Raw genomic sequence first — 27598 nt, 5'->3', positions numbered from 1 at the left:
GAAGATGATTAAAAGTTGTTTTTTATTGGTTGAGCTGCTCCTGGAAAGCTTTTTTTCTACTGCATAATGTATGATCTCATGAATTTGTTCCAGATGTTGCACCACCTATGGTTTGTGGCTATTGGCATATGCATATAGTGCACTCGCCACAGTTTGCTCTCACTATTTTTGAGTGTTGCATAATATGCAGGCTGGCTGCCAAAACGCACATAATGAAAGTTTATGGTAACGCTTATGCGTTGCGGTTTACATGCGGGTTTTTTTTTAGTGCGTTATTACTTAAAAATTAAATATCTTTGCTGTATTTCCACTTCCTGTTGTCCTCTTATTGATTTGCATATATGTAAATGTAAAAACGCATATGCATTAAGGATGAAATGAGAGGGGAGAGTCCGTTTATAATGGTGAGCAGAAACGGCACCGTAGTTTCAGCAAGAGAAAATACTAGTTAGTCTTACCAATCGTCGCTAATGTCACAAGTGTAATCCGTTATTGTTCTCCGCACAATATATGGTGGTGAGCAGCCCAATAGTCTTGCCACCTCCTGTATTGAAGAGTTCCAGTGAATCCTTCCAAGTGGGGAACTCAAGTGTTTTCTAATCAGTGTCCCACAAGGTGCCCTCTAGGCATGGCTGTTCATGGCTTTCCTTCATAGTCTCCTGGAGGCCAGCCCACCCTGATGCTGATGTATGCAGTAATAGGAGGAGACTTGCACTTATGACTGTTGGATGGCTCACCACCATAAATTCCGCGAGGAAAGTTTACTTCATTTCTAATGGGAAAATGTGTTGAAAGGGAAATGGAGATAGTTTACACATATGGGGCTTGATTCACTAACCGGCGCTTAGCCAGTTAGTTAGCCCTATCACTTAGTGGGCGCAAACCACAGCACTAAGTAGTTTGCGCCCACACATCACTCTCAGTGCGCGAGCAGCGCGGGTGGCCGGTATTAGTGCGCGGTGCGATAACGTCGCACCCGCTGCCCCTTAAACGTCGCATCGGGTGCCCGCTAAAGCAGCGCATCAATGCGCTGTTTTCGGTGCACCAGGTGCGACGTTTAAGGGGCAGCGGGTGCGACGACGAATACCGACCAGCCGCACTGTGTGCGCACTGAGCTGGGCTATGCGCAAAATAGCTCTGCGCGACCGTTGGTGCGCGTGCAGAGCTACTTATGGGGCACTAAGAGGCTTTTCACTCCGGCGCTAACACTTAGCGCCGGTTAGTGAATCAAGCCCATGAAGTTTAACCACTTATCGACCATGGTCAGCCGATCGGCGGACCTAGGTGTTAAGTGGTTTTACATGGAAACGGCCACTCGTTTGAGCGGCCTTTCCATGTCAGTTCACGGAGGGTTACATTTCGCAGGCGAAATGTAAACGCGGGGAAGAAATCCCCGCTGTTTACATCATACGGCTGCTGCAGCGGCGCCATTAAGGAGAGCGCAATTCTGATAGGCTGAAGCCTATTAGAGGCGGCACAGGACGGATCTCTGTCTTGCGCCGCCCATAGCCTGCGGGAGAGGGAGGGAAGGACAGGGAGGCTGGGAATCTCTGCGGAGGGGGCCTTTGAAGAGCCCCCCCACAAGGCACAAGTAGCTGGCGGCGATCAGACCCCTCCAGCAGGACATCCCCCTAGTGGGGAAAAAGGGGGGGAAATCTGATCGCCCTGGCTGATTCCTGATCTGTGCTGTGGGCTGGAGAGCCCACGCAGCACAGATTTGCGCCAAATCCCCTGGTCCTTAAGTGGTTTGTCATCAGGGAAATTGTAATCAAATAAGTGCTACTTACCGGGGGCTGCCTCCAGCCCCAAGCTCCCAGCATGTCCCTGGCAGTATTTCTGTGTCTGCACAGTCCGCACCAGCCCACATGGCGTGAGTGACATCGCCGCTCGCGCAGTACAGGCCGACGGAGCTGCGGCGAACGGCTGCGGGGAGAGCCGCGGCGAGGGACATGCTGGGAGCTTGGGGCTGGAGGAAGCCCCTGGTAAGTAGCACTTATTTTATTACAATTTCCCTGATGACTCCTTTGAAGAGACTCCGTAACAAAAATTGCATCCTGTTTTTTTATCATCCTACAAGTTCCAAAAGCTATTCTAATGTGCTCTGGCTTACTGCAGCACGTTCTACTATCACCATCTCTGTAATAAATCAACTTATTTCTCTCTTGTCAGACTTGTCAGCCTGTGTCTGGAAGGCTGCCAAGTTCTTCAGTGTTGTGGTTCTGTGATGCATCTCCCCCCTCCAGTCCCCTCTCTGCACACTGCCTGTGTATTATTTAGATTAGTGCAGCTTCTCTCTGCTCTATTATCTTTTACAAGCTGGATAAATCCTCCTCTGAGCTGGCTGGGCTTTCACATAGGGCTGGTGCACACCGAGCGGCTTTTTGGGCGTTTTCAGATCCGCTGCGGCGTTTTGCAGAAACGAAAAATGCCTGGGTGAGGCATTTTTTGGATTTCGGATGCGTTTCTGCCTCAATGTTAAGTATAGGAAAAACGCAAACCGCTCTGAAAAACGGCACTTCAGAGCGGTTTTGCAGGCGTTTTTGTTACAGAAGCTGTTCAGTAACAGCTTTACTGTAACAATATATGAAATCTACTATACTGAAAACCGCAGCAGCAATCCGCAAAACGCTAGCAAAACGCCTCATAAAAATAAAAAAAAGCGTTTAAAAATCTGCTAGCATTTTGCGGATCTGCTAGCGGGTTTTGGTGTGCACCAGCCCATACTGAGGAATTACAGACAGGTAGAGCTGTCTGCACTCTGCAGGAAGAAACAGCCTGACACTTCAGTGGAAGATAGCTGCAATGGGAAAGAAACACACAAATGATCTCTTGAGATTCAAAAGGAAGGGTGTATACAGCCTGCTTGTGTATGAATGTATTTTCTATGTGTGGACATACTGTACATCAACCTACTTCCTGTTTTGGTGGCCATTTTGTTTGTTTATAAACAAACATTTTAAAACTGTTTTTCACCACTTTTAATGCGGCGAGGAGCGGCGAAATTGTGACAGAGGGGAATAGGAGATGTCTCCTAACGCACTGGTATGTTTACTTTTGTGCGATTTTAACAATACAGATTCTCTTTAAGGATAGTAAGTAATGGTATAATACAAGGCAGCCCCTGTAACTGGATCAGTCGCAGTCTTCTTTGCATGTGCAGTTACCGGGGTTGATCGCAGCTGAACTGCAGACCTCCAGAGGACCGCGAGGGTCTCAGACGTGCATGTGCTGCTAGGGGAAGCCGTGGTTCAGTATCAAATTTTTTTTTTTTTTTTACATGACAGCTCTGGTACACTTTAGAATTGGGGTATGTAAACTTTTGATCATTTGGGTAGTTTGTGAAGTGATTATGATTTAAAAAGAGTAAATACAGTTTGACAATAAATGGCTTCAGCCAACCACTAACCCTGAGTAAAAGAAAAGCTTTTGTGTTATTATTCATATTCCATGAAAAATGGTTAAGAAATCATACAGGTATATAGAGGCTGCCATATTTATTCCCCTTTAAAGTGAACCTCTGGACTAAAAATCTACTCAGCAGCCCTGAAAAGGTTTGGTGTTTCTTTAACAGTTTCACAGCATCAGAACTTTGTTTTTCTTACCAAAGCATTATTTTTAGCTGCATTTTTAGCTAAGGGGAAGCGGCGGCAGCACCACCACAGATTGCGAATGGTTTCAGGCTGAAATCGATTCACAATCTGTTTGCAGTAAAGGCAGCCATACGATTCCTCTCTGATCAGATTCGATCAGAGAGGGATCTACCTGTTGGTCGAATCTGATGGCAAATTGACCAGTGTATGGCTACCTTAAGAGATTATATTACCTATCTATTTTAATTAACATAACTAATGTAACTTAATGACAGTATGTTTATTTAGGCTGAAGTTCTTCTTTAAAGGGAAGGTTCAAGGAAAATAAAAAAAATGAGTTTCACTTACCTGGGGCTTCTGCCAGCCCCATGCAGCCATCCTGTGCCCTCGTAGTCACTCACTGCTGCTCCAGTCCCCCGCTGGCAGCTTGCCAACCTAGGAGGTCGCCGGGACGCACTGCGTACAATTTTACGCATTCCTGCTAGGGCAGGAACATTAACACATACGTTTTACGCATTACTGGTTCAATGCGTAAAAATTTACGCATTGAACCAGTAATGCGTAAAAATGTATGTGTTAATGTTCCTGCCCTAGCGGGAATGTATAAAAATTTACGCAATGCGTCCTGCCGACCTCCGAGGTCGGCAAGCTGCCAGCGGGGGACTGGAGCAGCAGTGAGTGACTACGAGGGCACAGGATGGCTGCATGGGGCTGGCAGAAGCCCCAGGTAAGTGAAACTCATTTTTTTTATTTTCCTTGAACCTTCCCTTTAAGCAAAACCAGTTGCCTGGTGGCCCTGCTGATCTATTTAGATGCAGAAGTGTCTGAATAACACCAGAAATAAGCATGCAGCTAATCTTGTCAGTTCCGACATTGTCTGAAACACCTGATCTGCTGCATGTTTGTTCAGGGTCTATGGCTAAAAGTATTAGAGACAGAGGATCAGCAGGACAGCCAGACAACTGGTATTGCACAAAGAAAAAAAAAAAACATAGCAGCCTCCCTACAGTTGTCCTTTAAAGAGCAAGCAACACCCATGCTAACCTAGAAATAAAAAAAACATATATAAGTAGATAAATAATACTTCTACTTACATAACAGATGTATTGTGCTATCCACGTAATGATTCCTGTGAATTTTACAAAGGAAAAGCAGAAAATCCTATTCTAGGCAGGGGCCATCTTGCCAAGCTAATGCTGACATCATATCCTTCCTGACTCTTGTTTTCCCCCCTCCTTTCTCTTGCTCATTGTGTATTCATTAGCTGCCCCCCTCCCAGAGTCTCCTCAGCCTTGCTTGTAAACACAAGTGATCAGCTAGATAGGGAAATAAATGGAAGAGGAGGAATATATTATAGATAAAAAGAACTCCCAGCATTCAACTGTTTGGCACTAGGTCCAGTGCTTCTAAAGTATGTGATAACTCCAAACCATAACAGCAAAAAAAGTTTTGAATGCAGGATTAGCATCTGTATCACTTAATACACTCAGACCAGTTGCTGTTGAAATTTGAGTTGATAGCATTTGTGTTTTTCTTCCTGGACCACAGAACTCATTTTTACTGGTGAGGAAACATCTTCTAGAATACATCTGGGTGTCCAGTTGAAACTACCTATTTTTTTGTACCATTTCCTTGATATCATTTCCATGACTTTCCTATAACAGGGCGTTTGTATTGTTAATTGTTTGAAAACAAATTCTTTCAGGATGGATTGTGGCCAAAGGAAGCAAATGATCAGATCCACAGCATGATAAATAACAAATTCGTACTAATGTTAGTGCGTGGGGAAGAGGACGGTAAACTGATAGTGGACTTGAAGAAAGCTGCTAATAGCAAAATTAACAGCGACATGCCTCTGTCCCTTCGAGAAGCCCTAGTCTTCTTGGATCTGGCAAAGTGAGTATCTGGCCTTTCTTGCATGGATATGGGCTTTTTTGAAACTACTTTTCATTACAGGTGATCTCTTTGGCATGCTTGGAGAAAAAATACCATACTTTTCGGACTGACCATAAGATGCACTTAAAGAGACAATGAAGCGGAAAAAAAATTATGATATTATGATTTGTATGTGTAGCACAGCTAAGAAATAAAACATTAAGATCAGATACATCAGTGTAATTGTTTCCAGTACAGGAAGAGTTAAGAAACTCCAGTTGTTATCTCTATGCAAAAAAGCCATTAAGCTCTACGACTTTCAAAGTCATGGAGAGGGCTGTCTTCTGACTTTTTTATTATCTCAATTGTAAGTGAACAGTTTTCTTTTTATCTGCCAGAGGAGAGCTCATTAGTTCACAGACTGCTCTGAAAGAATTATTTTGAATGCTGAGTGTTGTGTAATCTGCACATATTATAGAATGATGCAATGTTAGAAAAAACACTATATACCTGAAAATAAAAATATGAGGATATTTTATTTGCTGCTAATCTTCTAGTAATTATTCATAGTACACAACCAATTCGTTATATCATATATTTTTTTTCGCTTCAGTGTCTCTTTAAGGGCCCGTTCACACTGCACGCGTTTCCAGCCGCGTTTTGGACGCGTGCAGGTGGCCGACACGCACAACATCAGACATTGCATAGAGTGCAATGTCTGATGTTCACACAGCATGCGTTCCGGACCTGTGCGGTCCAGGAACGCATGCTGCACGCAGATTTTACAAAAACGCGCGGCTGTCAGATTCACTTTTCAGTGATGGGATCAGCCACGCAACGCATACGAACGCGGATGGCGTGCGTTCGTACGCGTTGCGTTCTGCATGCGTGGCCGTCCGCGTTTTGCAGTCTGAACGGGCCCTAAGTTTAGATGACAAATCCCGGGGAGAAAAAATATACACTTAACCTGGTGCATCCCTGGTGAAGGGGCATCTTGTGGATTATGCCCCCTTGTACCTCTTGTGTCTCCCTGTGTCGTCGTCTGTCCTCCTGTGTCCCCATGTGTCGTCCTCTATGGCTTTTTTTGTCCTCCATTTGTCCCCCTGTGTCCTCCTCTGCATGGGCACAGTACAGGGAGTCCCCGACATTGCGGTGGGGCGGCTGGGTGGAGGTTCATATTGGCAGGAGTTCACTAGTTAGAAACTCCCTGCATTTGTACTATAAGATGCAGTGACTTTTTCCCCCACTCCCCAAAAAAGACAGTAATTATATTGATCTCTTGCCCAAAGCAAAATGACAGAATAATTTTAGTTTGTTTTTATCTTTACCTTTTTACATACACTTTGTACCTGTGAGGCCCCTTTTACATTTGCCTGGCAAGTGTGCACTGTGTTTTTACTGCAGGGTAACGCAACGACAATGCAAGGCAATGGGGCCCAGCACACTTCTTGCATTGGAAGTGCCCGATCGGCTACTGAGCTGCCGCACACTCAATGGCGCATTCCATTGGACTTCAGCAATACAGTGGCGGTGGAAGTAATGTCAATGGGCGACGCAGAGATTTTAAATATGTTGGTGGCCACTGTGTGCGGAACATCGCAAATGCAACAATGAAACCTGGGAATCGGCCCAGCATAGTGTATGTCAAGAGGCGTGGGGGCGGTGCTATACTAATGGGCCAGTAGGCTAATCCTGCCACAGGATCATATTAATGATGGTTTGTGCTCTGTGAGGAGGGTGGGGCATCGCACTGCAAATGCAATGGCCAGGTGCAAAACTGGCCTGAATGGGCCACTGGGGCATCCTTTTATAATTAAGCATGATTACCCCATGTGACAGTGTTGGACGACTCAATATTTCAGTCAGTGTAGCAGCAAAAAGTAAAGGTTCTGAAATAGCCATCACTTTACCGGGAGCTCATGGCCATCAAAGTCCCTGTATCTGGAGCAGCAGTCTCTGTGTCTTCCATCATATTGGATTGTCCTCTAGTGTTTGTAATATGGGCTCTACTTTCTGGTAACTGTGAATATTCGCTGCAACCTGGTTACCCCCTCCCCCCTGGGCTTCCAGTCCTCGGTGAGAGAGGGCGCCTCTGGCCCAAGGGCCCCGGTGCGGTTGAGACCTCTGCAAACCCTATTGCTACGCCACTGGTGGGGAGAAGCTCCACAACACACTGGACCATGGAAATGCACCATGGTCCAGTATATATATTTTTTTTTGTTTTTTGTCCTCTAAATCTATGTGCATTTTAGTCTGGTAAGGTAAATACAGCAGGTTCTACAGTCCTTCATTTCTTTATGCAACCTTTTTTTTTTTTTCACCCCAAGGTTTCCTTCCAATGTTCCGATGTCACATGCACTGGCTGCTACCGGTCAATACCGGGATCCAATATTACCACCGAAGTTAACAGAAACCATTGTCATTGTTTGTCATACGAACGACCCATCAGATTTCTACATCCATCTGGTATGTATGTCATTTTATTTTGCGTGATTGGGTCCAAAATTTAAATCATTGTGCATGCCATACTAATTAACCACTTGAGGACCTAGGGCTTTCTACCCCTTAAGGACCGGCCACTTTTTTTCCATTCAGACCACTGCAGCTTTCACGGTTTATTGCTCGCTCATACAACCTACCACCAAAATGAATTTTGGCTCCTTTTCTTGTCACTAATAAAGCTTTCTTTTGGTGCTATTTGATTGCTCCTGCGATTTTTACTTTTTATTATATTCAGCAAAAAAGACATGAATTTTGGCAAAAAAATGATTTTTTTAACTTTGTGCTGACAGTTTTCAAATAAAGTAAAATTTCTGTATACATGCAGCGCGAAAAATGTGGACAAACATGTTTTTGATTAAAAAAAACCCATTCAGTGTATATTTATTGGTTTGGGTAAAAGTTATGGCGTTTACAAACTATGGTGCAAAAAGTGAATTTTCCCATTTTCAAGCATCTATGACTTTTTTGACCCCCTGTCATGTTTCATGAGGGGCTAGAATTCCAGGATAGTATAAATACCCCCCAAATGACCCCATTTTGGAAAGAAGACATCCCAAAGTATTCACTGAGAGGCATAGTGAGTTCATAGAAGATATTATTTTTTGTCACAAGTAAGCGGAAAATGACACTTTGTGAGGAAAAAAAAAAGTTTCCATTTCTTCTAACTTGCACCAAAAAAAAATGAAATCTGCCACAGACTCACCATGCCCCTCTCTGAATACCTTGAAGGGTCTACCTTCCAAAATGGGGTCATTTGTGGGGTGTGTTTACTGTCCTGACATTTTGGGGGGTGCTAAATTGTAAGCACCCCTGTAAAGCCTAAAGGTGCTCATTGGACTTTGGACCCCTTAGCGCAGTTAGGCTGCAAAAAAGTGCCACACATGTGGTATTGCCGTACTCAGGAGAAGTAGTATAATGTGTTTTGGGGTGTATTTTTACACATACCCATGCTGGGTGGGAGAAATATCTCTGTAAATGACAATTTTTTAATTTTTTTTACACATAATTGTCCATTTACAGAGTTATTTCTCCCACCCAGCATGGGTATGTGTAAAAATACACCCTAAAACACATTGTACTACTTCTCCCGAGTACGGCGATACCACATGTGTGGCACTTTTTTGCACCCTAACTGCGCTAAAGGGCCCAAAGTCCAATGAGTACCTTTAGGATTTCACAGGTCATTTTGCGGAATTTGATTTCCAGACTACTCCTCACGGTTTAGGGCCCCTAAAATGCCAGGGCAGTATAGGAACCCCACAAATGACCCCATTTTAGAAAGAAGACACCCCAAAGTATTCCGTTAGGAGTATGGTGAGTTCATAGAAGATTTTATTTTTTGTCACAAGTTAGCGGAAAATTGATTTTTATTGTTTTTTTCACAAAGTGTCATTTTCCACTAACTTGTGACAAAAAATAAAATCTTCTATGAAAATCCTGGATACAGGATGTCCAGAACGATCTGTTCCTGAAATTGAAGGAAAGATCCAGTTCTCCCAGCCTTACTGTAGAGAACAAAGCTGTTGTAAACTGCCAATTGAATCAGATAAAAAGACACTTTCTTATACCAGCGTCTTGTTTTCCGGGAAATTAAATAGGGCGCTAACCTCTGGTCATTGAAGTCCACCCCTCCCATGTTGACATTATATTCGTGGACGACAAGGGGCTTTTCAATGACCTTAGTTGCCCGTTGAATTTGGACTGTCGTGTCTGTGTGAATGGTGGACAGAAAGTAAACGTCCCTCTTGTCCCTCCATTTCACCGCGAGCAGGTCTTCAGTACGCAAGGCGGCCCTCTGCCCCCGTTCAAGTCTGGTGGTAACGAGCCTGGCGACTAGGCCGCGCAGTGCCACAGCATCGGATTCCTTCTAACTTTAAGTGCTGAAAGAGGGCCACACTTGTGTAATAATTGTCCACAAAAAGATGGTACCCCTTCTGGAACAAGGGTGACACCAAGTCCCACACAACCTTTCCACTGCTCCCCAGGTAGTCAGGGCATCCGACCGGCTCCAATTTTGAGTCTTTTCCCTCATAGACCCTAAAACGACATCTATAGCCTGTGGCCCTTTCACAGAGCTTATACAGTTTCACCCCATACTGGGCGCGCTTGCTTGGGATGTACTGTTTGATGCCAAGGCGCCCGGTAAAGCGTAAGAGGGACTCGTCTACGCAGATGTTCTGTTCAGGGATATAAGCATCTGCAAATGTTGATGACAGGTGGTCTATGAGGGGCCGAATTTTGTGGAGCCGGTCATAAGCAGGGTGGCCCTTTTCATGACAGGTTTTGTCGTCGTTGAAGTGCAGGAAGCGCAGGATGGACTCAAATCGTGTCCTGGACATGGCAGTAGGGTACAAGGGAACATGATTTACTGGGTTCGTAGACCAATACGACCGCAGTACATTCTGTTTCATTAGTCCCAAGTGAAGGATAAGGGCCAAAAAGATTTTAATGTCGGAAACTTGGACTGGTTTCCACCCGAAAGGCTGGGCATACATGCTCTCCGGGTGCTCGGTGATGAATTGTGTGGCTTTACGGTTGGTCTCAACCACAATTAAGTCCAGGAGAACCTGGGTGATGAACAGCTGCAAAAAGTCTAGGGCTGTTCCTAGATGAGCTGTCGCCACCTGGACTCCAGACTGGGCGGTGAAAGGGGGCACTACGGGTGCGGCGGAATCAGGGGATTGCCAATCTGGTTGTGCCAGCACCTCTGGGAGTCTATGGGTACTACGGGCCCGTCTTCTTCTTGGTGGCTGCGATGGGGGTACTACTGCACTTGCCACCGTACCAGTTTCAACTTCCATGCTGACGCTCACCACTTCGCCAGGGTCTACGGAAGCACTGGCACTAAGTCCAGGAGATGCTGCGCTGCTGGTGCCTGCCTCACCAAGAAAACGATCATCAGCGCTAGCACCACCCTGCTGCCCTTGAGGCGGATCCTGCGCCACCTGCGGTCTAACGACTTGGGGTCTGGTACGCCTGGCTCTAGCCGGGACCATAGCCTCGTCATCACTTTCGGTCAAGGAACCACTGCTTTCTACAGGTTCAAATTCGGACCCGGAAGATTCGACGGATGATTCTTCCCAAAAGAACTCATCCGACTGGTCCATGTACCTGTATACCTCGTCATCGGAAAGCCCCCTTCTTGCCATTGTGGATTACTAAATTTATGGGGTTTTCATCCGAGACTACCCAGAAAAAAAGAGCACCTACCTAGCAAAAAGGGAGTATTTGAGAGGTATTGGGGTTGGTGGGAAGTGGGGTCTCAGAGGCAATCAAACAATCACGGGACAATCAAATACAATTACAGCACAATCGAATCCAATCACAGCATAATCAAATCTGATGCACTCGGAAGGTGATGGGGGGAGGGTGGGATTGGGTGTGGTGGGAAGTGGGGTCTCAGGCAATCAAACAATCACGGGGCAATCGAAGTCGATCACAGGACAATCAAATACAATTACAGCACAATCGACTCCAATCACAGGACAAGCAAATCTGATGCACTCGGAAGGTGATGGGGGGAGGGTGGGATTGGGTGTGGCGGGAAGTGGGGTCTCAGGCAATCAAACAATCACGGGGCAATCGAAGTCGATCACGGGACAATCAAATACAATTACAGCACAATCGACCCCAATTACAGCACAAGCAAATCTGATGCACTCGGAAGGTGGTGGGGGGGGAGGGGGGGGTTGGGTGTGGTGGGGGGGAGGGTGGGGTTGGGTGTGGTGGGAAGTGGGGTCTCAGGCAATCAATCACGGGGAAATCGAAGTCGATCACGGGACAATCAAATACAATTACAGCACAATCGACTCCAATCACAGCACAAGCAAATCTGATGCACTCGGAAGGTGATGGGGGGAGGGTGGGATTGGGTGTGGCGGGAAGTGGGGTCTCAGGCAATCAAACAATCACGGGGCAATCGAAGTCGATCACGGGACAATCAAATACAATTACAGCACAATTGACTCCAATCACAGCACAAGCAAATCTGATGCACTCGGAAGGTGGTGGGGGGGGGGGGGGGGGGGGGGTTGGGTGTGGTGGGGGGTGGGGTGGTGGGAAGTGGGGTCTCAGGCAATCAAACAATCACGGGGCAATCGAAGCCGATCACGGGACAATCAAATACAATTACAGCACAATCGAATACAAGCGCAGCACAATCGAATACAAGCGCAGCACAGTCAAATACAATGCACTTGGACGGTGATTAGGGGGGGGGTCTGAGGGGGTGGGGGGTTGATCAGGAGCCTGCACGGGGCAGACTGAGTCCTGATCTGATGAGAGGCAGACACAGGGGGTTACTGATCGCAGATCAGTTAGTGATCGCTGGGGAGGACAGATGTAAACAAAGAGCAGGGGATGTAATCAGAAGGGGGGTATGAGGGCAATCGAGGGCCTGGGCAGGTGATCGGTTACCCCCGCGGGGCAGTTAGGGTCTGCTCTGATGGGTGGGGGTGCTGAGGGGTGATGGACAGGTGATAGACAGGTGATCAGAGGGGGATCAGGGGATAAGGTAGCTGTATACAGATGTATACAGTATACAGGGGGGTAGTCTGGGATGGGGTCTGGGGGTGATCTAAAGGTAGGGGGGGGGGATCAGGGGTGATTAGGAGGCAGTTAGGGACCTAAACTAAAGGGCAGCGTCGCTAGTTAGTGGCAGGTGGGGGGGGTGGGGGTTTTGCAGGGGTGCTGGGCAGGGGTCTGCTGGGGTGATCAGGGGGGGTATGAGGCCTGGGGTGGGAGATCAGGGACTCTGTGGGCAAAAAAAACACGTGTGCTGGCTACTTACAATGTGCTTCCTCCTCGCTAGTGGTCTCTGCAACATTGAGACCACGAGGCGAGGAGGAGGCGCGTATAAGGCACTTTGTTTACCTAACAAAGTGCCTTATACTCCCTGAGTGGGCAATTAGGCGGATTCCTCCGCTCGCCGGCTCTGCTAAGTGGCCGGCGAGCGGAGACAAAATGCCCGAGTAACGATCCCGGGCGGAGGATCGCGTCACGGATGACGCGATCGCTCCGCCCATGCCCTTAGAAGGACCGCCGCCTCTGTGGGTGAGCCGGTCCTTCAGGGCTCCACTTCCCGGCCGCCTCTGTGCGTTAGGCGGTCGGGAAGTGGTTAAAAGGTAACAGGCATCAGTATTTTTCTTCACCCTTTTTAAAGAATACATTTTAGTCCTAATTAAATTTTCCAGGAAATACTGCGCTCCAATGGGATAACAGACTCACAAATTCAGGGGATCGCAGTTACATAAGGTTCACTCCACCTCTATCAGAATACTTAGATCAATCACTGCGCATACTTCTTTACCCTGTAAAATCATAAAAAGCACATAGTGCCCAGTACTCCGCGCTCCTCCGACTCCACCCTACGCGTTTCGTCACACTCAGTGACTCATTCAGGGGCTCCTGAATGAGTCACGGAGTGTGCCGAAACGCGTAGGGCGGAGTTGGAGGAGCGCAGTGACGTCACCCGGAAGCAGGTAGATACAGTGGCAGCGAGTGGCTCTGTTTGTCCGCGGTGGAGCCGTAACCTACAAACTGTAAGCCTGCGAGGTGTCTTTTATCTATTAAATGGATCTATGCTGGACATTTGTCTACTTCCCCTTGGCTGGTAAAGGAGTGAACCTCCGTACTAAAAATCTACTCCGCAGAACTGAAAAGGCTTGGTGTTTCTTTAACAGTTTTTCACAGCATCAGAACTTTGTTTTTCTTACCAAAGCATCATTTTTAGCTGCATTTTTACCTAAGCTCCACCCATCAAAGAAAAAAAGCCCGGGCTTTTTTTCCCTGATGCTGTGCAGAGCATGATGGGATTTCCTATGTTGTTGTTCACGTTGACTAGCAACTGGGAGAGGTGCTCAGGACACAGGACAGTTGGAACTGTGTCTCATTCTCCCTGTCACCTCCTTTCAACCAAATAGATGTCTGCTATCATGAAATCAAACATTTGCCTGTTCTTTTAAAACAGTGTGGGTAAGAGATTATATTACCTATCTATTTTAATTAACATAACCATACAAATACTGCCATTATTATAACTAATGTAACTTAACCTTTTTGGGACCGGCCACCTACCCCCCCCCCCCCCCCCCCCTTAAGGACCAGGCATTTTGCGCGGGAAGGGGGTGCGTGCGTTTGGGGGGGTCAGGCTGCCGGATCCCATCTGTGGCTGCCTGAAATTGTCCCCCCATGGTGGCCTGTGCCCCCCCCCCCCTTCTGCCAGCAGCCTTCACTTACCTTCCAGGCTCCAGCGATGAGCCGCACGGGACCCTCTTCTCCGGCCGGCATCTCCGTTCTGTCTGACGATCAGTTCTGGGTCGCGGCTTGATGACGTCATCAAGCCCGAGACCCTGCGCTGACGTCAGACGGAGCGGAGATGCCGGCCATAGCGGAGGGGGGTGCCGATCGTAGCGGGAACGGCAGGGAGGTGAGTGGATCCTCTTCTTTCCCCCCCTGCTGCCGCAGCTGTCAAACTGATCACTACGATCCAACGGCGATCGTAGTGATCACGTGATCTGCAGCCATACGCGATGGCTGCTGATCACTCGGGGGAGATGTCGGCTGTCATATGACAGCTTAATCTCCCCCCCCAGGTGCGCACGATTGCGTCGGGAGCGGAAATTGCGGGCCGGCGTAGATTCTACGCCGCATCAGGCTAGAACAGCCAAAAGTGCGGAGTAGAATCTAATGCACGTGGTCCCGAAAAGGTTAATGACAGCATATTTGTTTAGGCTGGAGTTCCTCTTTAACCATAGCTTGATTTTAGCAGTACTGGGCACTATGTGCTTTTTATGATTTTACAGGGTAAAGTATGCGCAGTGATTGATCTAAGTATTTTAGTCCTAGTTAAAATCTAAAAATGACGCCCTCTGTGTGTGTGTGTGGGGGGGGGGGGGGGGGTGCATAGGCTTACTGCACTTCCCGTGGCTTGTGCGCGCCGAATAAATCATCGGGCGTGCGTGCGTACAGCACACTAGGTCCCTGGCTAGCGCAGTAACAAGCCGCCCAAGAGGACATACTGTGCATGCTCAGCACAATATGTCCAGACTACAGGTCACCGACCGCTTCGACCAGGATCTGGAAAGCGGAAGCAATAGCGGGCGATCAGAGGCAGACGCCGGGCCACGGGTGTTGCGGTAAGCCTATGTGCGTGCGCGCGCACACACACACACAGCGTAATTTTTATATTTTAAATAGGACTAAGCTATCCGTTAACCAGTTATTGCCATGGGCTGAAGAATTCATAGTTGGACTTTTATAAATGCCCTATTTGCACTAAAGGTGCACAAATATAAATGTCCATTTCGCAGAAAGTGGTTTAAAGTCACACTTGAAGGGAACCTTAACTGAGAGGGATATGGATGTTTCCTTAAACAATACCAGTTGCCTGGCTGTCCTGCTGATCTCTTTGGCTCCAGTAGTGGCTGAATCACACACCTGAAACAAGCATGCAGCTAATCCAGTGTGACTTCAGTCAGAGCACCCGATCTGCATGCTTGTTGAGGGGCTGTGGCTAAAAGTATTAATAGACACAGGATCAGCAGAAGAGCCATGCAACTGGTCAATCAATTTAACCTCCCTGGCGGTACAATAAATCCGCCAGGGGGCAGCACAGCACTTTTTTTTTTTATAAAGCATGTAGCTAGCCTAGCGCTAGCTACATGCTTCCCCCCTCCCTTCGCTATCCCTCCGATCGCCGCCGGCGCTTTTACCCTGCAGGGAATCCCGTTCTGAACGGGATTTCCTGTATGGGCTTCCCCGTCGCCATGACGTCAGTGGGTGTTCCGATCCACCCCTCAGCGCTGCCTGGCACTGATTGGCCAGGCAGCGAAAGGGGTCGGGGGGGAGGGGCGGCGCGGCGAATCCGCGGGTAGCGACGGTGATCGTTATGCACACGCAGCTAGCAAAGTGCTAGCTGCTTGTAGCAAAAAGAAAATTATGTAAATCGGCCCAGCAGGGCCTGAGCGGCACCCTCCGGCGGCTTACCCCGTGTCACACACGGGGTTACCGCCAAGGAGGTTAAACCCAGGTTTAAATTGTTTGGTCCATTTTCAAACTGCATACATTTAATTTGCATCAACTCGAAATAATTTGCATATCTTTGATCAGACCTACTAATTGGAGAGCCAGCGATGGAACAATGGAACCGTAGGAGGAACGGGAAGGCTCTATAGGAGTCTTCCCTCTCCTTGGGTGTTTTTATTTATTTATTTTTTTCTTCCCCATTTCTTGCTTCACACTCCTTTTTAAGTATACTTTAAACTGTTTAGTTGTACTCACTGACACAAGTGATTGTTTGTGGAAACCTCCATTTCAGTGATTTCTGCATCACTGAGTTGTGAAGCACTTTGATCTCTCTTATTTACTTTGGAAACTTTTTAAATAATAGATTTATCAAGTACTGGCCTATTTTCCAGTCAGTCACACTTAAAGCGGAACTGTAAATTCGATCAAACCAAACAGTTTCACTTACCTGGGGCTTCCCCAAACCCCCAGCAGTCGTCCTGTGCCCTCGCCGGTTCTGCCCGAGTCTCCGTTCTCCCGCACGAGCTACTTTCATTACCACTGACTTACAAGTCGACGGCAACTGCGCCTGCGCGAAGCTCGGGCAGGACCGGCGAGGGCACAGGACGACTGCTGGGGGCTTGGGGAGGCCCCAGGTAAGTGAATCTGTTTGGTTTAAACAAATTTACAGTTCCGTTTTAAAGTATACGTCCGTCAATCTAAAAAATGAAAGGGGCTTCTCTCAGCCCGTAGAAGTCTGTTAGGCCCCTCAGCGCAGTTTCACTCTGAACCAGGCCTCTGCTTTGTCCTCTGTAAGATCTCGACCCATGGCTGGGTTGGGATATTTTGCATGTGTGCCGCAAACCTCTCATGGTTGACGGGAGGCTCTGGGCTTGCACAGTTTAATTCTCTCTGAACTGGGCAACCGCAAAGTGCTACCGAAGATGGGAGCGCACAGGGCTGCTTCTCTGCAAGGGGCCACCAGATTGAAACCCCCTGGATAACCCCATTAGGGACAGAATGAGATCGAACCCCACAGTGTAGAAACGGACCCAGGTAAATGATGCGGACAGGGTAATGTTCTGTATTGGGAAATACAGTAATGTTCAAAATGGTCTTTGTTGAACCAATTAAATTATTTATTCTAAAACCAATGCTAACAAATCACCTGTATTGCCAACAGGATTGTGTGGATGACCAGAAAGGAACAAGTTGAAGGCTGGACAGAGAAGCAGAACTGACTGTGTGGTAGGATAGAGCCAGTTTGCAGACTGGGCGGTCAGCAGGACAGGGTACCCAGGCTGATTGGCTGGCAGGAGAGGGACAGGCTGCAAACTTGACTGGCAGGGAAACCGGATCGGGCCTGGGTATCTGGGGGAGTCAGAAACAGCATGAAAGCCTCGCTGGGCCTGTACAGGCAATCATTATAACATTTATTATTGAAACTGATTATAAAAGTATTGATGAGTAGGACTGTGGAGTCACTGCCCCTTGCTTTGAGGACCACTCCCTAATGCAGCTGGCTTTGTGAAAAGACGTTTTCTGTAAGGAAGATTTTATAGGACGGTGTTCTTCTCCGAAATTTTTTTCCAACTGGGTAGCATGAAATAGTAGCCGGGTGGGGCAAGATGAGAGAATACAGGGCCAGTGCTTCTGTGCGCATCTCTGCTCACAGCATAGGAGGAGGTGAGCCGATGACTGCCAGGTGCTCACCAAAACTAGCCGGGTGGAGCACCCAGCTAAAGGAGCCTGAGGAGAACACTGCATGAGAAATTTCTAATTACCAGGGAGCAATTTCATTGGACCTTTCTATATGCCTCTATTCACCCCAGTCGTTTTTGTTTTTAATAGCCTTTGATAGGTGTCTCAGAATTCCTCCTCACCGTGTGCATTATTTGTATAATACAGCATGGTGAAACAGAATTCATAAAGATGGTGAACAAGATCCAGGATGTATACGACAGTGAAGAAGCAGACGCCTGGCAGATTCAGTGTCCGGTAAAGGGTCAGGCCTGCATTGCCAGGTACACAGCAGACGATGAAATCTGGTACAGAGCAGAAGTTGTTGGTAAGAATCTTTTCATTTCAGAAGTCTTTCCTTTTTTTCTCATTAAAGCTGTCAAATCCATTTCTTTGCAAATAAATGCTATAAAATAACCCATCGCGTACGGCTTTGGCTCATGTCAAACCAGTTACTTTGTCACAGTAACTTATGTTGGACGCTCCCTTGCTGCTGCGGCTAATCACCACATTATACTCGTAGTAGGTGTCGCTGTCAAGTCTGTGGAGTCAGTGTTGGAGTCAAAGCAGTTTTGGGTACCTGAAGTCTGTGGTTTCCTAAACCTGAGGAGTCTGAGTTGAAGTCGGATGATTTTGTAGTCCAATGTACCTTGCTAATGCTATTGCACTGCCACTAAAGTCTTTCAGCCTTTTTATGTGACTGGAGCTGCCATTCCTAAGTCAGATGCAGAATGCTAGACTCCAATTGCATAAACTGGTCATTGTAGCTAGTAACTAAGCTGCCCATGTGACATAGAGCTGCCATCTCTTCTGCAATAACCCTGTTCTTTAAAGAGACACTGAAGCGAGAATAAATCTCGCTTCAGTGCTTATATTCATCAGGGGCACGTGTGCCCCTGCTAAACCGCCGCTAAACGGGGGTCCCTTACCTCCTAAATCCCCTCCGTGCAGCGGGGGATCACTTCCGCATTCAGGCAGGGCTAATGGCCGCAGCCCTGCCTCATGCGCGTCTGTCAGCGCGCATCTCCGCCTCTCCCCCGCCCCTCTCAGTCTTCCTTCAGTGAGAGGGGCGGGGGAGAGGCGGCGATGCGCCGCTGGTAGACGGCGCTGAGAGGCAGGGCTGCAGCCGTTAGCCCTGCCTGAAGAGCAGCAAAATCTACGACCATGTTGGTCGTTGATTTTGCAGGGGGGGGGGGTCGGGGGTGAAGGGACCCACGTTCAGCCGTGGGATAGCGGCGTTTTAGCAGGGGCACGCATGCCCCTGCTGAATATAAGCACTAAAGCGAGATTTATTCTCGCTTCAGTGTCTCTTTAAGGCTTTGGTAAAAGTAGATACATTTTGTTTTCACTTAACTACTTTACGACTGCACCACGCCAATTGGCGTGGAAATGGCGGCAGCCCCTGGACCACTCAACGCCAATTGGCGTGAAGTCCTGGGGGTGGAGATTGCAGGGGATTGTGCACGTTGATGCGCGCACATCCCCGCTCAGCTGCCTAGCGGCGATCGCTGCTAGTAGACTGTTAAACGTCTATTTATATGGTACAGCGCTGCGATCTATGGCAGCGCTGTACTGGGGACAGCCGTGTGACATGGCTGTGTCGTCCCCCCATAAACCCCCCCCCCCCCCCCCTCCAAGCCACAGGAAGAGTGATCCGCTGTCATAGGCTGGCAGGAGGAGGGAGGGAGGGCGGGGATAAGAAAAATTAATTAAAAAAAAAAAGTAACATTTATTGAAAAATAAAACATAAAAAAATTAAACATCCCTGCAGCAATCAGACCCCACTAACAGAAAGCTCTGTTGGTGGGCAGAAAAGGAGGGGGATCACTTGTGTGCTAGATTGTACGGCCCTGCAGCGAGCTCGTAAAGATACTCTGAAGTCTCCTACAAAAGAGGTTTTTACTTTAAAAACCTCTTTAACATAATTGCCCTCCTAAAACGCTGCATCCCCGCAGCTGAAAACTCCATAAATCACCCCTAACTCCCCCTGCAAAATCCACGACTTTCTTGGTCGTGGATTTTGCTGCCCTAAAGAGGCAGAGCTTTGGGCTGTAGCTCTGCCTCCATGCTCGTCAATCAGCGATGATTTCCGCCTCTCCCCCGCCCCTCTCAGTTAAAGTGATCCTTAAGCCAACTGAAAAAAATGAGATTTACTCACCTGGGGCTTCCCTCAGTCCCCAGCAGCCGATCGGTGCCCTCGCAGCTCCGCTCCGATGTCCCAGGACCCGCCGGCGAGCACTTCCGGTTTGGCCGTCACCGGCCGACAGGCATGGGAACGCGAGTGATTGTTCGCGTTCCCAGCCTGTATATCGCCCCCTATGCTGCTATTGCGGCCAGGAGGCTGCAATAGCAGCATAGGGGGCGATATACAGGCTGGGAACGCGAACAATCACTCGCGTTCCCATGCCTGTCGGCCGGTGACGGCCAAACCGGAAGTGCTCGCCGGCGGGTCCTGGGACATCAGAGCGGAGCTGCGAGGGCACCGATCGGCTGCTGGGGGCTGAGGGAAGCCCCAGGTGAGTAAATCTAATTTTTTTCAGTTGGCTTAAGGATCACTTTAAGGAAGACAAGAGGGTTCAGGGAGAGGCGGCGATCCGCACTGATGGACGCGTGTAGAGGCAGAGCTGCAGCCAAAAGCTGTGCCTCTATGCGGAAGGAGATCCGCGATGTGCCCCAGGGAGTTAGGGGTGATTTATGGAGTTCTCAGCGGCGTTTTAGGAGGGGCAATTATGTTAAAGATGTTTTTAAAGTAAAAACCTCATTTTTAGGAGACTTCAGTCTCTTTAAAGCTAATGTGTACCCATGTTTAAATAAAAAAAAAAAAAAGTCAGATACTCACCTAAGGAGAGGGAAGGCTCGGGGGGTCCTAATGAGCCTTCCCTCTCCTCTCCCGGTGCCCTCAGTGCAGCGCTAGCTTCCCCTTTCGCATCCGCCGCCGCGGGGACTTCGGGAGCCGAGTCCTCCTGAAGACAGGCGGCTCCATACTGCGCATGCGCGAGTGCGTCATAGAGGGCGCTCGCGTGTGCGCAGTGTAGTGCGGCCCGCATTTCCGAAGCCTCCCTTCGGCGGGGGAACTGCGGTATTTGACTGAAACGGTCGAATACCGCTACCATGGAGCCAGCGCAACAGCGGGGACCGGGAGAAAAGAGGGAATGCTCTATGGGACCCAGAGCCTCCCTCTCCTTAGGTGAGTATCTGACTTTTTTATTTAATATGAGTTCCCATTAGCTTTAAAGCTGCAGTGGCCTAATTTGTAAAAAAAAATAGCCTGGTCACTAGGGGGGTTTAAAGAATACCTGAAGTGACGTGTGACATGAGATAGACATGGGTATGTACAGTGCCTAGCACACAAGTAACTATGCTGTGTTCCTTTTTTCTTCTTTCTCTGCCTGAAAGAGTAAAATATCAGGTATGTAAGTGTCTGACTCAGTCCTGACTTAGACAGTAATGGTGTGTACACACTTGAAAGATAAATAAAAGATATCAGACCAATTTTACCCCCTTCCATGTAGTATGAGAGCCATACTCTACACAGTCTATTCTATTGAGCTGCACTCCCCATCAGATAAAATCTTTGCAAGATGCTGCACACAAAGATTCCCGTACACACTCAAAAGATCATTATCTGCAAAAGATCTGTTCCTGCAAAAGATCCATTCCTGCAAAATGCATTCATAGTCTATGAGATCTGCAGATCCTCATACACACTTGGTTTAACAGACAATTATCTGCAGATCATCTGCAGATCAGATCCACCAGGATGGATTTTCAGATCTGCAGATGATTGCCAGATATGCAGATGAAGTCTGTTAAACCAAGTGTGTATGAGGATCTGCAAATCTCATAGACTATGAATGCATTTTGCAGGAATGGATTTTTTGCAGGAACAGATATTTTGCAGATAATACTCTTTTGAGTGTGTACGGGCATCTTTGTGTGCAGCATCTTGCAAAGATTTTACCTGATGGGGAGTGCAGCTCCATAGAATAAACTGTGCAGAGTATGGCTCTCATACTACATGGAAGGGGGTAAAATTGGTCTGTGATCTTGCATTTTCCAAAGACTTTTATCTCAAGTGTGTATGAAGCATTAGTGACTACAGTGTGACCCTCACCGATAAGAAATTATAACTATAAAACACTTTTTCCTAGCAGAAAATGGCTTCTGAGAGCAGGAAAGAGATAAAGAGTCAATAGTTCATAGATTTTAGCTCTGGCATACTTAAATGAATGTGTCATTGAGCAAAAACAATAAAACAATTACAACTTAAAAAGTAGATTTAAACATAAAATTAAACTGTGGAATATCTTAAAAAGTCATTTTTAGGAGAAGGAAAATTGATACAATTGTTTTTCAGTAGTTTATTTTCGCTTCAGTTGTCCTTTAAGCCTGTGGTCCTTAAAGTGAACCAGAGACGAAGCACCCTCATGCATTTCAACATATATATGAGTGGGAACATTAGAGAAAACACCTACCCTGCTCTCTGTTTCATCCTTCACTGCTCAGCCTGCTTCTAAACAGCCCTGATAAAATCCCCGACTGAGCACTCAGTCTGGCTTTGCTCAGGAATCATTATAGCTGAGTCTGTCTTCTCTGATGTCTTTTCAAGCCCAAGCCTGCCCCCTTCTGGCTCTGCTTTTTGCTGTTACGTATATTCACAGAATCACAGAGAGCTGGGATGAGATGGGAGGAGTAAGGGTATATTGAAAAACGTGGTGTTTTTTTTTGTTTTGTTTTTTTTTCAACCTATATTTGTTAGCCATAAGAGGTTTTTAGAAATGGTGATTTCATTTTGCACAAAGCCCACTACATAATATGCTTTTCTGATGAACTGTGTTTTACATGGAGTTTTAGTAAAAAAACACAAAAAAGGCACACCAGAGTGGTGAAAATACCAGGTATAGCATTTGCAAAATCGGGGGATATGTTTATTTCGTGCCAAAGCGTTCATCTCTGGTTTCCTTTAAGTGGTTAAGGCAGATTTCACACCAGCAACCATAGTTTTAGTTGCGGTGCGATTGGTCGATTGCATCGCACCACAAAGCTAGAAAAAAAGTATTCGCCTGCGGTTGTTGTTGGCATCAATTGAAATCATAAGCGAGGCTCTCTAGCTCTCGCTTCTTGTGGTGGAAATACACATTCCAAGCAAGTGTATTGAGAAAAGTGTATTGCTAAAGAAAACAGAGACCGATAAAAAAAACATACCTAGGGCTTCCTTCAGCCACCTGCAGGCTAAGTGGTCCATCGCCGCCTGGATCGTCCGCTAGATGCTCCGTTAACTCCGGGAATGGGGGCGTACTGTGCCTGCCCGGCCGTGCAACTGCGCCATAGCGCTCCCATCACTGCCAGCGTTCTGTGCCTGCAGACATCATTCAGCTTTTCTGTCAGGTGTTTCAAAACCGACACGAGACACTTGTTAGTAGACAGTAATCTTTCTTTTTTTTTTTTTTTTGTCTCTTGTCTCTAGGTTTACCCTGTCCTGAAAAAGTTGACATCAATTATGTAGACTTTGGAAATGTTGATACTGTTGATGTGACAAAAATAAGACAATTGAAACCTGAGTTCCTGCTGTTACCACGCAAGGTGAATATCTTCCGCAGTAAAAATACAGGTAGTCCCTTGTGAACGAATGAGAGGGGGACTATAGGTTTGTTCTGAACCTGTCCATAAGTCAAAACACTGTGCCATCTCTGTCCCTGTACCCCCTCTAGGTCCCCCTGTGTCTCCAGTGCCACCTTTGCTTCCTTCCCCCTCCTTAATTTTCATTCATAAATTTCGCCTAGTTTTTGCAAACTTACGAATGTGGCTGTTTTGCATAAATAGCCTAAAACACCTTTGTGGGAACAAGCAAAACATTTTTTGCATAAAGACCTTATAGCTTTTGCCAAAAAATTCAAAAGAAAAAATGTGTTTTTTCAATTTGGCAATAAGTGGTTTTCACTTGTTCCCACGGAAACAATTTTTGCATTTATGGGGTGTTCGCAAATCTGGGACTCTGTGTAATCAATGTTTTAATTATTATTTTTATTTGAACTTTATTTTACAAAATACTACAGAGAGAGGTGTATTTTATAGTGCAGAGGTTATTGAGGTGTAATGTGTTATGCAGAAAAAGGAATAATTTACAGGCATACATTTGAAAAAGGCACCTGCTGAAGTTAAAAATGGTGTAGAACAGTAAATTTACTGATCTTCTACTACTTCATTCAAATAGTAAAAAATCGGTGGTAATTCTTTTCTCTTGTCTGACTCAAAGTGCTTGTGAGGCAGCCACTAGAGCGCATTCAGTAGTCAGTAGCAGTGCTAGGGAGACTTGCCCAAAGAACTCCTTACTGAATAGGTGCTGGCTTACTGAATAGGAAGAGCCGAGATATGAACCCAGGTCTCCTACGTCCGAGGCAGAGTCCTTAACTATTACACTATCCAGCCACAATACTATGACCCAACTTCCCCCTACTCTTGCACAGAACCCTCCCACAGCGACTTTTGACCTTTAACCTTCCCCTGATGGTGGCTAACCCATAACTTCCCTCCCCCCCTTGTGGGGCCTAACCCTTAAACCCCACCCCCTGGTTGAGCAACTAACCTTAACTGCCCAGCCCTCTCTCGCACGTAACCTTAGACCTCACCCACCCAAAAAAAAAATCTCTTGTATAGAAGGGCGCGCCTGCTTTGCAAACTGTGGCTATAAATAGTAGCAGTAAATATTTGTAGCCATAGTTCGCTTAGTGGGTGGCCCCTGCTACAGGATGCACTCGGGCCTTTTAAACAGGACACCACCTGCGCCCTTTTTAACAGCTCTGATCTACAGAGAGGGAGAAGGTACAATATAATTAGTCATGACTCACAGTAAAAAAAAACAACAAAAAAACAAAACAGAAAAGTATGCTATGTAACCGTTTATATTTACCTAGGGCTTCCTCCAGCCCCAGGCTATGGGCTCCCTCGCTGTCTCCCCAGGCCACTCCGATCCTCCCCTGGCGGGGATATATTTGAACAGTCGTGCATGCACGGCCCAGCCGCACATGCACCTCCGTCGTGCTCCCGTGGATGTGGCAAGGGAACCAATGGCATGAAAGGTGGCTGGAGGAAGCCCCAGGTAAATACACATGTACATCACTCAGGTGGATGGTGTGGGATCTACCCAGAAGTCCCTTGCCATCTTCTTGTAGATCATGATCTATGCAATGGGCACCCTGGTTTAGAAGATATGAGGTTCAAGATACGGAGCTGACTGAGTTATGGTGATGTTAAGAATAGAATAAAGTACATTGAGGAGTGAGGTATACAAGATTTGAATACAGTGAAGCACGGGATGCAAAAGGATGCAGGGTAGGAGATAGAGGGTGGGATTGTTGCCATGATTTTCACAAAGTAATAAAAAAAAGTAGCTGCAGACCTATGTAATGCCAATATGAATTGTAGAGCATACATATCTGACTATTTTAATACAAAATGTTCCCACTCCACAGGCAATTTGTTGCAGGCTCGCATATATTCAGCCTTCTGATAATGCAGCTCGCTGGAGTTTAGAGGCATGTAAATTATTTGAAGACCTTACGTGCTGTAAACATCTGAGATGCTCTTCCATAGGTACGTTCTTCTCTTTCCATTGTGAGTTTGCAAAAAACAGAATGTCTTTCCTCATAATGCCTTTCTGTAATGCTGCATCATGCTGCTCCAGGTGGTAAATTGGTCACTTAAAGAAATTAGATAAATATACTCACCAGCAAACAATGTGATGTTTTCTTACTAATAAATACATCTTGCAATGGTAGCACAGTTGCATACCTGTTAAAGAGACACTGAAGCGAAAAAAAATATGATATAATGAATTGGTTGTGTACTATGAATAATTACTAGAAGATTAGCAGCAAAGAAAATATTCTCATATTTTTATTTTCAGGTATATAGTGTTTTTTCTAACATTGCATCATTCTCTAATATGTGCAGATTACACAACACTCAGCATTCAAAATGATTCTTTCAGAGCAGTCTGTGAACTAATGATCTCTCCTCTAGCAGAGGAAAAGTAAAGAGTTAACTAACAGTTGAGATAATAAAAGTCAGAAAACAGTCCTCTCCACAACTTTGAAAGTCCTAGAGATAATGGCTTTTTTGTATAGAGATAACAACTGGAGTTTCTTAACTCTTCCTGTACTGGAAACAATTAGACTGATGTATCTGATCTTAATGTTTTATTTCTTAGCTGTACTACACATACAAATCATAATATCATAGTTTTTTTTTCGCTTCAGTGTCTCTTTAACCCTCCTGGCGGTATAAAAAAATACGCCAGGAGGCAGCGCGGCAGTTTTTTTTTTATTTTTTTTTTTCTATATCATGTAGCGAGCCCAGGGCTCGCTACATGATAGCCGCTGCTCAGCGGCATCCCCCCGCCCTCTTCGATCGCCTTCGGCGATCTCCGATCAGGAAATCCCGTTCAAAGAACGGGATTTCCTGGAGGGCTTCCCCCGTCGCCATGGCGACGGGGCGGAATGACGTCACCGACGTCACTGACGTCGGGTCGTCATTGGGAGTCCCGGGCCACCCCTCGGCGCTGCCTGGCACTGATTGGCCAGGCAGCGCACGGGGTCTGGGGGGGGGGGGGCCGCGCGCCGCACCGTATAGCGGCGATCGGGCGCGCGGCGGCGGCGATCAGGGTGCTGGCGCAGCTAGCAAAGTGCTAGCTGCGTCCAGCAAAAAAAAAATTAAACAAATCGGCCCAGCAGGGCCTGAGCGGCACCCTCCGGCGCCAAGAAGGTTAATACGCCATCTGTGAGTTTTATTTCTTAGCTGTACTACACATACAAATCATAATATCATAGTTTTTTTTTCGCTTCAGTGTCTCTTTAATACGCCATCTGTGAGTTGGGCGCAGGGAGAGCTGAATGACGACTCCCTGCTGCGGCTAAACTCCGCGGCGGCAGTAAATACTATTCTCCCTCCAAATAGTCGCAACTCGGAGGGAGGTCTAATTCGGGGTCCGGCGATCGCCCCCAATTACTCTTACGTGCCCCGCGCAACATAACATTGCTGCTATGGGCCACCTGCTTTGGCACAGTTCCCTCCTCCACCAACTGCATAAGACAGAGGCACTGTTGATTAGACAGAGGTTTTTAAGAACCCCTTTTTGCAATTTATTAAAGTGGACCTGAACTCAGAACTTCCTCTCTGCTATAAAAGATAAGCAACAGCATAGTAAACTATATATAAAACCATTTTTGTTACAGCTAATAAAAATCCTGCAATTCTGCTGGTTGTCTACTTGTCTACTGCTTTCAGGGAAGAAGACCTATTATTGTTAACATCCTGTGTTTACAAATGAGCTCTTTGCCATGGCAGTCACCTGGCAAAGCTGAGGGATCAAATTACAGCTTGTGCTTAGTCACAGATAAGGGAGAATTTCTCTCTGCTTTCCTTCTGTCCTGTTCTGTCCTGTGTTCAGGTCCACTTTAACCACTTGTGGACCGTAGCCTTACACACCCCCATCCCCCACCCCCCTCTGTAGTGACCAGGCTATTTTTTTCAAATTGGTGCTCTGCAGCTTTAATGGCTCGCTGCAGAGCCATACAACTGAGCACATATATCCCCCTTCCTCTCCCGGCAACCAATCCCAGTGCTCAGCTCTCATAGGCATCAGCCTATGAGAGCCGATCGCTCTTGAGCCTCCCCAGGGGACAGCCGAGTGCCACTACTGTCCCCAGTACAGCGTTGCCGTAGATCGCAGCACTGTACAATGTAAATAGGCGGCTAGCAGTCTCCTAGTGGCGAGCCAAAGCTCCTGTTCAAAAACCCATATTTGCCAAGAGAGCGAAGCTTCTAATCCTGAGGCTTTCCTTGCTTTCCTCTGTTGCTGCTCACAGACCTTCCAGCTGGTTGAGGCA

General features: G+C 46.9%; 1 protein-coding gene across 1 annotated transcript in view; it reads left to right on the top strand.

Moving 5' to 3' along the window:
• Nucleotides 1-27598, top strand: part of RNF17 (ring finger protein 17) — a 191098-nt gene that overhangs the window by 98689 nt on the left and 64811 nt on the right. Inside the window, exons 18-22 of the mRNA XM_068266942.1 lie at nucleotides 5296-5486; nucleotides 7793-7931; nucleotides 17880-18039; nucleotides 23179-23294; nucleotides 25184-25304. Of these exons, the coding sequence (XP_068123043.1) occupies nucleotides 5296-5486; nucleotides 7793-7931; nucleotides 17880-18039; nucleotides 23179-23294; nucleotides 25184-25304 (727 nt within the window). The remainder of the gene's footprint in view (nucleotides 1-5295; nucleotides 5487-7792; nucleotides 7932-17879; nucleotides 18040-23178; nucleotides 23295-25183; nucleotides 25305-27598) is intronic.

Source organism: Hyperolius riggenbachi, chromosome 2, assembly GCF_040937935.1.
Source record: "Hyperolius riggenbachi isolate aHypRig1 chromosome 2, aHypRig1.pri, whole genome shotgun sequence".
Classification (NCBI taxonomy): Eukaryota; Metazoa; Chordata; class Amphibia; order Anura; family Hyperoliidae; genus Hyperolius; species Hyperolius riggenbachi.
This window is presented reverse-complemented; position numbering and strand designations above follow the sequence as displayed.